Raw genomic sequence first — 14,199 nt, forward strand, 5'->3', positions numbered from 1 at the left:
TCATGCGAGCTGACCAGCACATCCCAGTCAGTGGTGTTGAAGCAGTCTCTTAAGGCACTTTCCGTCTCGGGGGACCACCTCCTGATGGAACTGGAGGTAACACATGAAATGAGAAAAAAAACTCTTTAGTTTATCTTTTTTTTGTAAAGAAAGGGTTTTTAAGCCCTCATGCACCACTGAACTTTAGCAAAGCTAGAATTAAGTTATGCTAAATTATTTGTAATACTTCAGTGTAGTCTTAGAAAACAAGATGTTGCATAAAAATGTGTTTTATCACAGTTGCTGAACAAGACTTCTGAATTTTTAGTACCAAATGTTTCCTGACCCACTTCCAGCTGTGCCTACAATCCAGGAATATTTGCTGCTCGATTGTCTGACGCGAGCCCAGAGGAACGCCGACTCTGCTTCCCTTTCTGACACAAATGTTCCGGTTTGTTTCCCTCTGATGGTGCAGGTGAAGTCTCAGTAAAGGTGCTCACACACCGCCTGTGTCCACTCCCGTTTCAGTCCGGCGTTCATTGATCGCCCGCTAAAAGTTCATCTGGTTGAACTTTTTCATCTCGGGCCTCATCATTTAGTTTCAGATTCAATCAGAACTGGATGTTGAACCCAGATCAACACAGTCTCACACCCCCCCCCCACAGTTAAAGAATATTCGTTACCGATCCATACTCATCAAAAACACTTCTGATTATGCTTTGTAAACATTTATTAAAGAACAGTGGAGAATTGCTCAAAATAAAGTTTTTTTTTAATTCAGAACAATAGACTGCGAACTTTTCATGAGGACTATCTCTCTGAGCCTTAAAAAGTGCGTGCTTCCTCCTTCATCACTTCAGTGCAGAGGGCGTCTCTATCCAGAACTTTCCAGTTTGAATGAATGAAATGGTTTATTTCAACTAATCAGGTTTAAATACACAAAATAACATCACATATTAAATCACAGGTTGATCACTTGAAAGGGAGTGGAAGGAAGCGAACTTATATAATCCCATCCCGGCTCGACCATACCATTTTCTCTACTTGAATTATCAACATCCGGTTCAGGACTTGATATCAAATATTTATACTCTACAATCATAGATTCATGTTATTAAGAATCATTCAAATCAGTGATGTAATCAAATTTCAAACATTCATAGACAAATCATTTATATAAATCAGTAACAATAATCTAAATATACTCAGCCGATTATCATCAGGAAAACATCATCCACATCAATCAGTACCAGAAGCCCAAGAATATTCAGACCATCATCACCAGAAAAAATGCCCCGCACCAAACAGCATCAGAACTCCAGAGCATAACAGATGATTATCTATAATCATCTGAATATATTCCAGTACAGAAGATCCTCCTGATGATGATGATCCGAGGATAACCCAGAGCTCCGACACCCATCAATACAAATGTCTTTCCCAGATGACAATCATTAGGAAGAAAAATCATCTATATTAGTCAATGCAAAAAATGTAATTAAAAATGACAATTTGTGCAGATTGTATTCATCAAAAATAATAATAATACAAGTAATATTAAGTAGAAAAGAAAAGGAAATCAAGAATATGTGCAGAATCAGTGATACATCACAGTTTAGGAACAAGATTAAGGCCACGTAATCGTTCTTTTTTGTTATGACTAGATGCTGTCATATCAAGTGAATTGTCCTCAAGTCCTTTGCAGCTCGATTGGGTCAAAGTTCACATTCAGCGGATTCTTAAGGTCACATTTCACTAATTTTGCTTCAATTAATGGTTCAAACATGCGTGATCCCACAGTTCTTAAAGTCTTTCATGTTTTTTATTTCTAGAGGCTTAGTCAGGTCTTAGTCAGGTCAAACCACTCGGACCGAGTGGTTTGACAAAGATCCTGGAGTTCTAGACCCAAGTTGAATGGATCTGCTTTCTCTTTTCTAACAGCTTGCTTTGCTAGATCGGCATGATATTTCGACAGGTGATCATTTAGATAAACAGCCGAGCCCTTCAGGTGTTTTCGTTGTTTCATCAGAGCTATCTTGTGCTTCAGGATTGGTGGTTTATCCGTATTCTTTCTCTGAGGAAGTGGATGACAGACCTCGACAGTATTTAAATCCAAAGAAATCCCTTTAGACGCAAGAAATACTCCAACTTGATTCTCCACGGTCATGTTAGCATCCCCCACAGCTCCGTTAGCATCCATGCCAATGTTGGTAGCTCCAGGCCGTGCCCTGGGTTGCCGTTGGAGTCCTGTGAGAATCACATTATTCATCCGTACTTGTTGTTCATGATCATGCATACTTCTCTGCAGGAGATCTTGCAGATTATTTCGTTTTTCGTTACGTACCTTTTCCTGTTGGAAATCTTCCACGAGTTGTATTAGCGGTGATAGCTTAGCCTCAAGCTCCATCAGCGTTGATATCTTAGCATCCATTAGCAGCAGCAGGGTTAGCTTAGCTTGAATATCAGCTGTTACAATTTTGAGCTCCGTCAAAGCGACTTCAAAATGTTTCTTCGGTGCCATTTCCAACTCTCCTCATTGCGGTAGCTGTTTTGCAGTAGCTTGAGGATTAAACTCGCTTGTGAGCAACTTTAAAAGACTTCAAAAGCTGAATAGTTGACTAGAGTTGAAGACACACATCTGCTCGTGACACAGAACCATAATAAACACCTGTTCTGGATGATAATTATCCTCCTCGATTATCAAAATATTTTTAAGCTGTTTTGGAGTCACTGATGCCATTCCTCCATACAGGCTCGCTGTGAGTGTGTCTGTGTGAACCCCATGTTTACTTATAAATATTTAAATATGGCCTTAGCAAATTGCCAAATCGAGTTTTGTGATATTTCAATTAATTGATATGTTCTTACTAGGGACGTCCCGATCAGGTTTTCAGTGTCTTGTCCAAGGAAACTTTGACACATGAGCAGGCAAGGCAGGAATTGAACCTGTCTCCCAAACAGAGCTTGACCGGCCTACCACTGCAACACAGCGCCCTTTCATCTGTGATGTGTCTCTAAGAAAAACACAAACAGAACTTATTGTTTGCTTCTTGTCCAAGTCTTTTATAACAACATTACATTTTGTAATGAGAGAGAGCTGAGTTCACTATGACTGTTTTATCCTCCCTAAAAGATTTTCTAAATTTGATCTTTGTTCTGTTTCTTTGTTGACAGATGCAGAATCGGGATAGAAGATGAAAATCCTCAAGAAAGACAAGCAGCAGGTTTGAGACCTCAAACTCATCCATATTAGAAACTCTGTTGAAAACGTTTTGGTCATGAGGGATTCAGGGGCGCCGAACGTCAGCGCTGTACACCCCCTTCCTCTCCTCCAAGTCCTCTTGGACCTGATCTGCAGAGACAACAACCACTTGCTGCCAGTGTCACATAAATCCTTCCTACCCGTGATTCTGTCCTTCCTACACTTACTGTGTATGCGCAAATCGAAAATATGTAATCTTTTTTGGTCTTAGCGGACCTCCCATGAATCTGCTGCCCCTCGATCTTGTGATCAGGATATGCTGTCTCGCGGTAAAGCTGTCGGTTGGACCCCCGTGAGGCCGCACGGCGTCCCGGTTAAGGTGTCTGACGCCCCGTGCTTCTTTGTGAGCCTGTTTAAATCCCTCGCCCCCTCTGAGGCTACGCTGCTCCCCGTAATTCTGTCCTACTCCGTCCATAATTCTCTCCCACCCTGCTGTGTTTACGACCAAACATAAAAACGGTATATTCGTTCATTTACAGTAGGTAGGATTATCTGATGATAAGGTTGGACACTTGGGTAGCTATTAGTTTGTGCTACGGGTAGGAAAATCTCACGAGGTAGGACAGATCGTTAGAACACCGGGGCCAGCTCCGGAATAACGCCATGAAATGGGCAACACCCACAAGGAGCCAAAGGCGGAGCCTCACAGATCGAGTTGTCTTTCTCAGAAAATAACTGTTTTGTAAAAGAAAAATCTTTCTTTAGCAGAAGTGGAATAAAATTGCGATATTTTAACTCACAAATGATACCAAGGAAGTCCACCAGACGGCGCCTGTCATGAACATTACAGTGATGTGGGTAGAGAACACCAGATTCAAGTAGCAGAGAGAAAAAAGCTGAAAGATGCACCAGGAAGTTTTAAATCCAAAGTTTGGACTCTTTGGGTTTAGTAGTGTGGATAAGACAAAGATCTTTTCAAAGCGACAAAGACCAGATGCCTTACTGATGACATCAAGTGTAGGCGTATGAGGTGGCTGGGGCATGTCCTTCGCATGGAGCCGGATCGCACCGCCAAAGTAGCCCTAAGGTGGACGCCTCCAGGAAAGAGAAAACCTGGGGGACCCAGAACAACATGGCGCCGCACAATAACATCAGAACTTGCGGAAAATCAGCTCACCCTAGGAGAAGCACAACACAGGGCTAGGGATAAGCTGTGGTGGAAGCAGTTTGTGGCGGCCTTATGTCCTACAGGGGACGAAGAGAAATAATAAATAGTAATAATAAATAAGACAAAGCTGGATCAAGACTGCAATGTGCAAGAACTGCTTCACAAATGTAGGCCACACAGGCAGCACTGCAAACATGCACAGCCATCACCTCCTTCAGAGAGCTCCAGTTTCTCTTTGTTGCACGAGAATCCCAGCGTTGATTCCTAAAATGGTGTAATGGTGTACAGAATGGTGATGGTTGATGGGGTCATGAAATTCAGTCACAAAAGAAAGCTGCAAAAATCAAAAGAATTTCCTCCCAATATGGATTTAATGTGAAATTGTTCCCGCAGACCCAATAATAATACATAATATTCAACTCAAGGTCCAGGTGGGGGGTGGGGAAGGGGGAGGGGTCAGGGTCCAGGTGAGTGTCGGGAAGGGTTTAGGGGTCAGATTCCAGGTAAGGGTCGGGAAGGGGGAGGGGTCAGGGTCCAGGTGAGGGTCGGTAAGGGTTTAGGGGTCAGATTCCAGGTAAGGGTCGGGAAGGGGGGAGGGGTCAGGGTCCAGGTGAGAGTCGGGAAAGGGGGAGGGGTGAGGGTCCAGGTGAGAGTCGGGAAAGGGGGAGGGGTCAGGGTCCAGGTGAGTGTCGGGAAGGGTTTAGGGGTCAGATTCCAGGTGAGGGTTGGGGCAGGCGGCAAACAAGCAGGATCAAAGACAAATCAGGATCAGAGATAAAGCAAGATCAGTTCAGGATGAAATGCTCAGTAATGCAGGTTGAGCTTCAAAAAACAATACTTCAACCTGACTGAGGCTCTGAGCTGCTTTAGTTTCCTGTGGGTGATTGACAACGAGAGTCAGCATAGCTGCATCCAGGAACTGTGCGCTGAGCCTGCTGGGAGATGTAGTGCTGTCAGTACTCTGGAGACTGCTCCCGTCAGTGACCAGAGGGGGAGACAGAGCGCTGAGTCCTGATATTTACTGTTACACTGAAAAAATAGTGACAGTTTATTTTTTTTAATCTGTTGCACTTCAAAAGTGGAATTTAGTCTCAAATTTAATCCAGTCTGTTTACAGTCAGATCCATTGTCTGATCTGATCATTTATCTGATGCACACTGCCCCATTCCATCAAACAAACACATTTCTGACAAGCTTCTCTCCATCAGATGTTCCCCGGCCTCCTGAAGCACAACCAATCTCCGGCCTCCTCATCAGCTGCAGCTTGCTCCTCTGACCGAAGCGGCAACACTCCAACTGCACTTCCCACAATTCCACGGGGGCACCTGGTCGTGGGTCCCAAAGACCAGCTGTGTCTCCTCAGCCCCGTGGGTAGCTCTGCAGGATCAAACCATTGCGCCACAGCCAGGGTCAGTGCTGCAAAGCATTCTGGGCGAGCTCCACCACCAGCCTCCGCCCTGAGTGAGGAGGACGATGGAGGAGGCGGAGCCAAGGTCAAAAAGAAAAGAAAGAAAAAGGAAAAAGAGCGAGAGAAGGCAGAAGGAGAGCGGACAGACAGCAAACCAAAGAAACGGAAGGAGCAGCATGAGGGGATGGTTCTGACGCTCCGGAGGAGCAAGGAGGTGAAGGAGCACAAGGAGCAGAACCAGCGCCGGACCAAGGGGAAGGATGGACGCAGGGACAGCGGGACGCCGCAGGGAAAAGGGGAAAACAGGAAGATTCCCCGCCATGCCGTGGGCCTCGGATCTACTCCAGGTTCTGTTAAAGTTCCTGGAAAGAGAGGAAGGAAACCGAAGATCAAAGTTCTTCTTCCTCCTGATCCCTCAAAACAAGGTTTGTTCTGCTGCAGGCTGAGCGGTTCCTTCAGAGAGAACAGCTGAGAGGATCCAGCTGGACGTCTGTCCACACATCCAGTTAGTTCAGACTGAAATGACCTGCAGTCTCTGTCACCCCACTCATATTCACAGAAAGTCAAACACATCTGTGTGCAGCTAAAATCTGAAACATTCATACCTCGTGCACGTGCGTGTGCATGTGCTCAAATAACTCCAAGCGCTTTGGTGACTGTAACAAACGAATGCTGTGAACCCAGACTCGGATCAGGAAGCTTCTCTGAGGAAGTTCGGTCTGCAGTTCAACTCTGTCACCACTAGGTGGCGTGTTTCACTTCAAGGTGTAAAATAGAATGTCACCTGTTCTGTCTAACTCTGACCCCCCTCCTGCAGCCCCCCCAGCGCAGGTTCATGGTGTCAAGATGACCCAGAACCATGGAAGGAACCAGAACCAGGCCAGCAGCAACACTGCCACTTTTACCATGGCAAAGCAGCGAGGGCGCAGGCCCAGGTGGGAGGTCTTTATGAAGTAAGCATGTGTTCATGCGTCAGTGATGGGAGGGGTCAGTCCCACCTTCCAGGTAGTGAAAAGATGTCAGGTTTGAGGGGATTTTACAGTGTTTGTTTTTTCTTAAAGTTCTGAGTGAAAAACAGCAGGAATGAGCTCAGTCTGTTTCTGAGTGTGAGTCTGTGTGTGTTTGTGTGTGTCTATGTGTGTTTTTATCCACGTATCCGTGGTTACTGCAGCGGTCAGCGTTTGCTGCTCTCATCACTAACCGGTCCTCCTGCAGAGAACTCACTGCTGCACCACCAGAGAAGAAGAAGAAAGGGAAGAGGAGAAACCAGGAGCCTGCTGTCAGGGAGGGGTTAGAGAGAGATGACCCCACTTCCACATCAGCCGTTGGAATGGGGGGAGAGGACAGCCAGGACCCCCTGGACAATGCAGTGAGTACCCAGAATCATTCCAGCTTCTGCTGTCAGTACTGAAGCTGATCTGGAGTTTCTGGTAGATGTAGAGCAGCAGTTATCCTAAATGGATTTGGTTTGTTATTAGGAAAGATGAATAAAGTGTTGTCTATCATTTTTAATCATTTTCTCTTAACACACTTGATGACAACAATGGTGGAGTGTAACAACTGCAGCACACTGTCAGTGATGGTAGTGAAGGACCTAAACACTGGAGACCAGACCTACTGGCAGAAACTTAAAGATTTACTAAATAAACTTAAACATGACAAAACCATGGGAGAACAAATCAGTGACAGAACACAACAGATGAACTGAAAAGCAGTCACTTAAATAGACGGAGGTGAGAAACTAAAGGACGACAGCTGTGGAACATAATGAGACTAAGAGGAAAACCAGAACACGACAAAACCGAAGTTCAGATTCCTGACACAGACTTTAAGGAGAGGACCGTCAGTTCTCCAGGTGTTAATGTGACATCCACCACCAACGGATGAGCTCAATGATTCCTGTAAGACAGTTCCTCATAAGTGCTGCTTGGTCATTTGCCCTTCTACTATGCTGGTGTAGAGCCATTACCCACATAGCAGTGAAAACACTTGTAGAGTCCCAACCTGAACATGACTGAATGACCTGGAGCCAGGACCTGAGCTCACCGTGGGCCATGGTCCTTGTTGTGTGGGAGTTCAGCCTACAGGCAGATCTTTCTCCAGACTTAAACCAATGACTTCTGCATCACAGCGCTCTAGAGTGGGGCTGGATTTTTCAAAGAATCTGTGGTCGCAGCGGTCGTTCTGTGGAGAAAAAAAAACGTCATCCCTGCTAATCTGAAGGTCTCATTCCTGTGTGCATGCAGGAGAAACGACCTCAATAAGACTTAGTTTTTTATTAGGATGTACATCTGAGTTGTTCAGTTTGGGTCCGTGCGCACGCACCCTGCGCACGCGCGTCTGGTGATGCCTGAAAGTTTGAGCGAATCAAAAAAGTCTGTTAATATCCTCTAACTCTGGAGCTTTAGCCTATGTTCTTAGACTTAGACTTGCCTTTATTGATCCCTTTGAGATGGCACCCTTGAGGAAATTAAGTTTTTCAGCAGCTCACATAGTATACATAATAAAAAATCTCAATGTACAATAATAAAAAATCAAAGAAGTACGACAACGTGAAGAAGAGCAGTCTGTATGGCGGTATCAGAACAGTTTTGGGTCTGTGATTGACTTATTTCACATGATATGTCATTACAGTATTAATTATTGCACTTACACCTTCTTTCGGCTACCATAACTTTTCAACCAGTAACCATTTCCAAAGACGTAGTTTCTGCAGAGCGGCCAGAGTTCATTAGAAATTCACCTCTCAGTTGTGGATGGGACTGTTGGTGTGAAGTAACTCCACACTGATATCTCATGAAATCTTTGTTGACTTGCTCTCCCTCTAGCTTACAGCCTCCCACACCCTCATGCTAACATTACATTCAACAAAAACAGCAGCAACATGGTTTCTATCCAGACGTACATTCTGATCCAGATTCCAGCTCAGACCAGGAAAACAAAGAGGTTCATACATCTATGTGTATGCAGGTGGATGCATCAGGATGGGGCGGAGCAAAGAGACTTTTGCCCCGCCCATTCCACTGGCTGTCACAGAATTCAACTTTTTCAAACTTCCCATTTTTATTTGGATAAAGAAATACTTCAATTCAGTTCTCATCTTAAATATTTTATAAATGCTCTCTACCATGTGAAAATGCAACAAGAAAATGTTAAAAACACCAACAACACGAGTTTCATTGGAGTGAGTCTTTAAGGACCAACTTTTTTATGTAATTTATCATTATTGTAGAGTTTTTTTTCAAAGGACTTTATGTTTACCAGTTTGTAATTTAATAATTTTCAAGTCTTAATTATAATATTGACAGCCCGACACGTGCACACATCGGGCTCTAGGGGTGACTGAGCTCCCGCCCTGTTTACCTCGTATTAAAAAGTGCCCTGTTGTTTTTGTTTTTTGTATTAATATCAGTTAACTTGTGTTAAAATATCAGGGGGATTTTGAAGCAACTTCTTTCTTCCGTCTATTACTATCGTTCCCATTTTCTCTGGGGTTCTGATCTGCTCCTTCTGTCTGTCAGACTCGGAGAGAGAAAACTGCTGCCCATCGGAGACCTGAACACACAAGACAGTGAAGCATCTTAACCTTTTAGTTAAGATGTTAGTTGTCACTGCTGGTTGATTCATGAGCTAAAATATGGTTACGTGTCAGAAAAATGCTGTAGGATCAGCCAGGAGTCTGTTTCTACTTCATCAACACAGAGCACCAGATCATACAGGAAACCAGGTTCTACCTACAAAATAAAATAATTTTCAAAATAAAATAACCTCATCTATTGGGTGTTCACAGCTTCCTCACTACAGGTCAGAAACTAAATGTTTGACAGAAGTGGTCCGTGCACTTCAGAGCTGAGCCTACAGTCTTCCTCCTTAATGTGAACTATTTCATGTTTCTAACACTATCCTAACACTTTTGCATTTGTTGGTTTATTGAATTTACTTAATCATAGACATATTTATAAATACTGGATATTTTGTATCTATTGAGATAAAGAGGATTCTATTCCCTGTAATAACATGTTTTGTAAACAGTTTGACATGCCTGAGTGGTTCAATTCCCAAAGAGCCTGTTTCCACGTGAGACGTCATGGGCGATGTTAGTCGACCAGAGTTAGAATCGCTTTATTACTGTTGCACATTGGAGGCTGCTAGACATCATCTTACATAGAGCAAAGCTAGAAACTGTCCTGGGACTCAACAAACTGGTGGAGAAGGAGTGAACGTGACAGCAGACTGGCAGGTTAAAGGTGAAAGCAGATCATTCATGTATGAATGTTCTGGTGATGGTCAGAGGGGCCGTTTTTGCGTACTGGCAGCCACGCCTCTGTCAGCCTGCCCCAGGGCAGCTGTGGCTACAGTAGTAGCTTACCATCACCAAGTATGAATGAGGTGTGAATGAATAATGGATATACAATGTAAGCGCTTTGAGCGTCTGGAAAAGCGCAGATAACTCTAATCCATTATTATTATTATTATTATAATGAAATTAGCACAAAATAAAATAAAAAAAACAATAATGCCAGTGAAGGCTCTACGGTGGTGCAGTGGTTAGCACTCTTGCCTCACAGTAAGAAGGCTCCAATTCAAGTCCCGGCTCGGGATCTGAACCAGAACCACCAACTGGGACAGTTCTGTGTGGAGTTTGCATGTTCTCCCAGTGCATGCGTGGGTTTTCTCCAGCTTCCTCCCACCGTCCAAAAACATGCTTCAGAGGTTGTTTATTCTAAATTGTCTCTAGATGTGAGTGAGAGTGTATGTGGTGTGTGATTGTGGCCCTGTGACAGACTGGTGACCTGTCCAGGTGTATCCTGCCCTCACCCAGAAGTGGGTGGGGTAAGCTCTGTCATCCTCCATGACCCAGAAAGGGACAAAACGGTTAGGCAGATGAATGAATGAATGAATGAATGAATGAATGTATAACACCAAGAGAGAAGAAATGAAAGACAAAACGTATTGATCAAAACCCTGAGGAACACCAGATGTGAAAAAAAAACATTTTGTGTGACTGATCAGAGAGAAACTGGTGAGCAGAGTCAGTGCCCCCAATGGAAGCAGGGATAGAATGATCTGATCTTCTCATGTTCTTACCCATTACTTCCTCTTACTTGACTTTCTAGGTTTCCTTTATGTTTAACACCTTTGCTTTTTTTTCACTTTTTAATTTGACCGCCCCGTTTTAACTTCATCCTTTCTTCTGTGATTTTCTCACCTGGATTTTCTTTCTCCTTTTCAGAAACGGCGTTCAGGACGTCAGGTCAAAAGGAGGAAATACAATGAAGACATGGACTTTAAGGTTGTGGACGATGATGGAGAGACGATTGCAGTCCTAGGAGCCGGCCGCATATCGGCGCTAAATGCTACAGCGCTGGCGTGGCAGGCTGAAGTGAGCAAACACACAAACTCTGAGTAATTTAACTTTTCAGGACCTTTCTTGCTTACTTTTAATTTGATTTGACATGAATCATGTGTAGTTGCTCATAAATGAGTTCAAGCTCATCAAAATTCCCGTCACCAGATTAACTATTACCTAATGAGTTATCATGCATGTGAGAGTTGAAGTCTCTCTGACCTTTGTGGAAATATTTACCACCATATGCAGAAGATCAGTGATTTTCAGCCAATGTGCCGCAGCAAACAAGTCAGCCTTGAGAGATGGTCAGGTGTGCCGTTGCTAGAATGTGATCCCAAACACCAGTTACTTCCTGCATTTTATGTGTGTCTTTTTATTTTGAAATCGGTTCTTATTTCCTCTTTGTTTGGTGATGATGAGCTTGTTGATGTGGGTGTGTCTTAATAAATATGGCAATCATTCTCTCACCTGTGACTGTGGCTGAGAGTGGAATCAGAGAATTGTCAGAGAGATGGTCAGGTGTGCCGTGACAGATGGTCAGGTGTGGTGAGATAGATGGTCAGGTGTGGCGTGGTAGATGGTCAGGTGTGGCGTGACAGATGGTCAGGTGTGGCGTGACAGATGGTCAGGTGTGGCGTGATAGAATAGAATAGAAATACTTTATTCATCCCAGGCTGGGAAATTAGGCTGTTGCAGCATGAGGCATATACAGAAGATATTAACATATAGAGAAAAAGCAATATTTACAAAAAAATAAGGAAATAATATACAATAATAAAAAACAAAAGCAAATTGTGCAAATTGTAATGTGCAGAATATAATAATAGGGAGTGTGCAAATAGAGGCAGTAATGGACATAGATGGTCAGGTGTGCCGTGACAGGTGGTCAGGTTTGCTGTTGGGAGGTTTTCATTTTCACTGATCTATAAACAGAATATCCGCTTGGTGTTCATCAATAAGGGTCAGCTTTCACCCTGAGGAGTTTGCAGACGCCTTTGTGGGGCTCTTCAAAATAAAAGCACCAGATTTCTTGTTTCTTTGTTTTTGTGTCTTTCATAAAGAAGACGACACAAACGTGTGATGGTAGCTCCTCCCACACATGGCAGGAGCGCCAGGTTTCCAAGCACACTTTTTTACAAGCGTCTAGCAGCCACTTTTACCCGCTAAAATAAAGGCAGAGGGCGAGAATCTGACGCAGGAATCACGTTTGATCCGAACGGATAAATGATGCAGAGGCAGGATGGGGGGGGTATATCTGCGGCACAGGTCTGTGCAGAACGGGGGCGGGGCTAGAGATCCGTACGGATCATCCCTCCATGACCAGCAGCTTCCCGCTGGATCCAGTGTGAGATTGTGTAAAAAGGTAATAAAGTCTTTCCAGCATCATTGCTTTCACTACATCTCCCATGATGCATTAGGTTAATGTGACGGCTTCTTACTGGTGACGGCTTCTTACTGCTGCTGTTACCTGTAATGAAGCACAATAAACATGTTGTAACAATTTGCTTTAAATCTTGATGAAAAGTGTTGAGCTTGTGTTGGAGAACAAAAGAATTCCTGTCAGAAATTCCAGAGTTTGATTCTAATCGTCTTTAGAAAAGAAACGGCGGATTTCAAATCATGTCTGGATGGAAGACAAATGCAGTTACAGACTTCAGTCACTTTAGAAAAACTTGAAGTGAAGTGTCACGACCAGCTCGAATAAAAGTCATGACAAACAAGAGGGAGACTGGGAAAGAATTAACCAAAGGTTTAATTGAACATAAATCTAATCCAACTCAAGAAAAAAGCTAGATGGGCTGGGATGGCTGCAGCCCCGTCTGCCAGGTGGGAGAGAGAGACGCCATGACTCCCAGCAGATTTTATGCCCTCTGTGGGATTGGCCAGATCCGCCCAGAGGGTGGAGACTCCAACTCAACCAGGACCTGCAAACAAATAGGGGAAAACACACAAAAACACACAGGCCTGGAAGAGGAGAAGGCCGGGGTCGTAACACCCCCCACCATAAAAGAAAGAACCCATAAGGTTCTTGAAAAAAAAATAACACTCAGACCAAATTATAAAGAATATCAATATCAAAGGAAAAAAGAAAGACTGCAAACCAGTCCAGTCTTCAACAACCCACCCACAAGGTCACCTATACTAACTTCAACCACCTCAATCCTCAGCAACTTGGATCCATAGAGGCACTTTTAAGAGGAAACGAAGCAGAAAAAGTGGAAAAGTGGAGGGACACTAAAACGCAAAGGGAAAAAAAAAAAAAATATTAATTAACAAAGGGGTGAGCGGGACAATGCATCTGCCACAACATTTGAGGAGCCTTTAATATAACGAATGTCTAACCAGTATGTTTGGAGTGCTAACGACCAACGAATAAGTCGCTGGTTAGGACACTGGAACGAGTTAAGAAATGTCAAAGGGTTGTGATCGGTATAAACCACCACTGGCACAACTCCAGAACCCAAGTAGACATCAAAATGTTTCAATGCCCACAATAATGCAAGTGCCTCCTTCTCTATCGTTGAATAATTCAACTGATAGGAGTTAAATTTCCTTGAAAAGAAACAAACTGGTTTCTCCACACCCAGATCATCAGCCTGCAAGAGAACAGCTCCTGCCCCGATTTGACTGGCATCAACCTGGAGCGAAAAAAAACGATCAAAACAGGGAGCAGCCAGAACAGGTGCACTGCACAACAGCTTTTTCACTTTTTCAAAGGCTTGTTGGCAAAGTGGGGACCAAACATATGCGTTCTTGGCTTTTAGCAGGTCAGTCAAAGGCGCAACAACCTCTGAGAAATTTCTGCAAAAACTCCTGTAATACCCTACCAGTCCTAGGAACCGCATTAAGTCCTTCTTAGTTGCAGGAACAGGATAATCTTCAACTGCCTGGATTTTACTCTGCACTGGACGAACAGTACCCTGTCCAACCACTCGGCCTAAATATACCACAGTCGCCCTAGCAAACTCACACTTTGCCAGGTTAACACGCCTCGGACAAGCGGAAAAACAGGGACCTAATGCGTTCCAGATGAGACTCCCAGGTATCTGAGTAAACCACTACATCATCCAAATAGACTGAGCAGCCCTCAA

At 43.9% G+C, this 14,199-nt stretch overlaps 1 protein-coding gene across 8 annotated transcripts in view; it reads left to right on the forward strand.

The window, feature by feature from the left end:
- Positions 1 to 14,199, forward strand: part of chd6 (chromodomain helicase DNA binding protein 6) — a 79,796-nt gene that overhangs the window by 2,907 nt on the left and 62,690 nt on the right. For 7 of the 8 annotated variants that reach the window (XM_024269165.2, XM_024269164.2, XM_024269166.2 and 4 more), the window contains exons 2-6: positions 3,154 to 3,203; positions 5,558 to 6,182; positions 6,575 to 6,710; positions 6,973 to 7,126; positions 10,991 to 11,140. In XM_024269165.2, coding sequence (XP_024124933.1) covers positions 3,174 to 3,203; positions 5,558 to 6,182; positions 6,575 to 6,710; positions 6,973 to 7,126; positions 10,991 to 11,140 — 1,095 coding nt within the window. In that variant the 5' untranslated portion in view covers positions 3,154 to 3,173. The remainder of the gene's footprint in view (positions 1 to 3,153; positions 3,204 to 5,557; positions 6,183 to 6,574; positions 6,711 to 6,972; positions 7,127 to 10,990; positions 11,141 to 14,199) is intronic. The other variant, XM_024269169.2, reaches the window with a different exon arrangement.

The sequence above is a fragment of the Oryzias melastigma genome, linkage group LG2, assembly GCF_002922805.2.
Source record: "Oryzias melastigma strain HK-1 linkage group LG2, ASM292280v2, whole genome shotgun sequence".
Classification (NCBI taxonomy): Eukaryota; Metazoa; Chordata; class Actinopteri; order Beloniformes; family Adrianichthyidae; genus Oryzias; species Oryzias melastigma.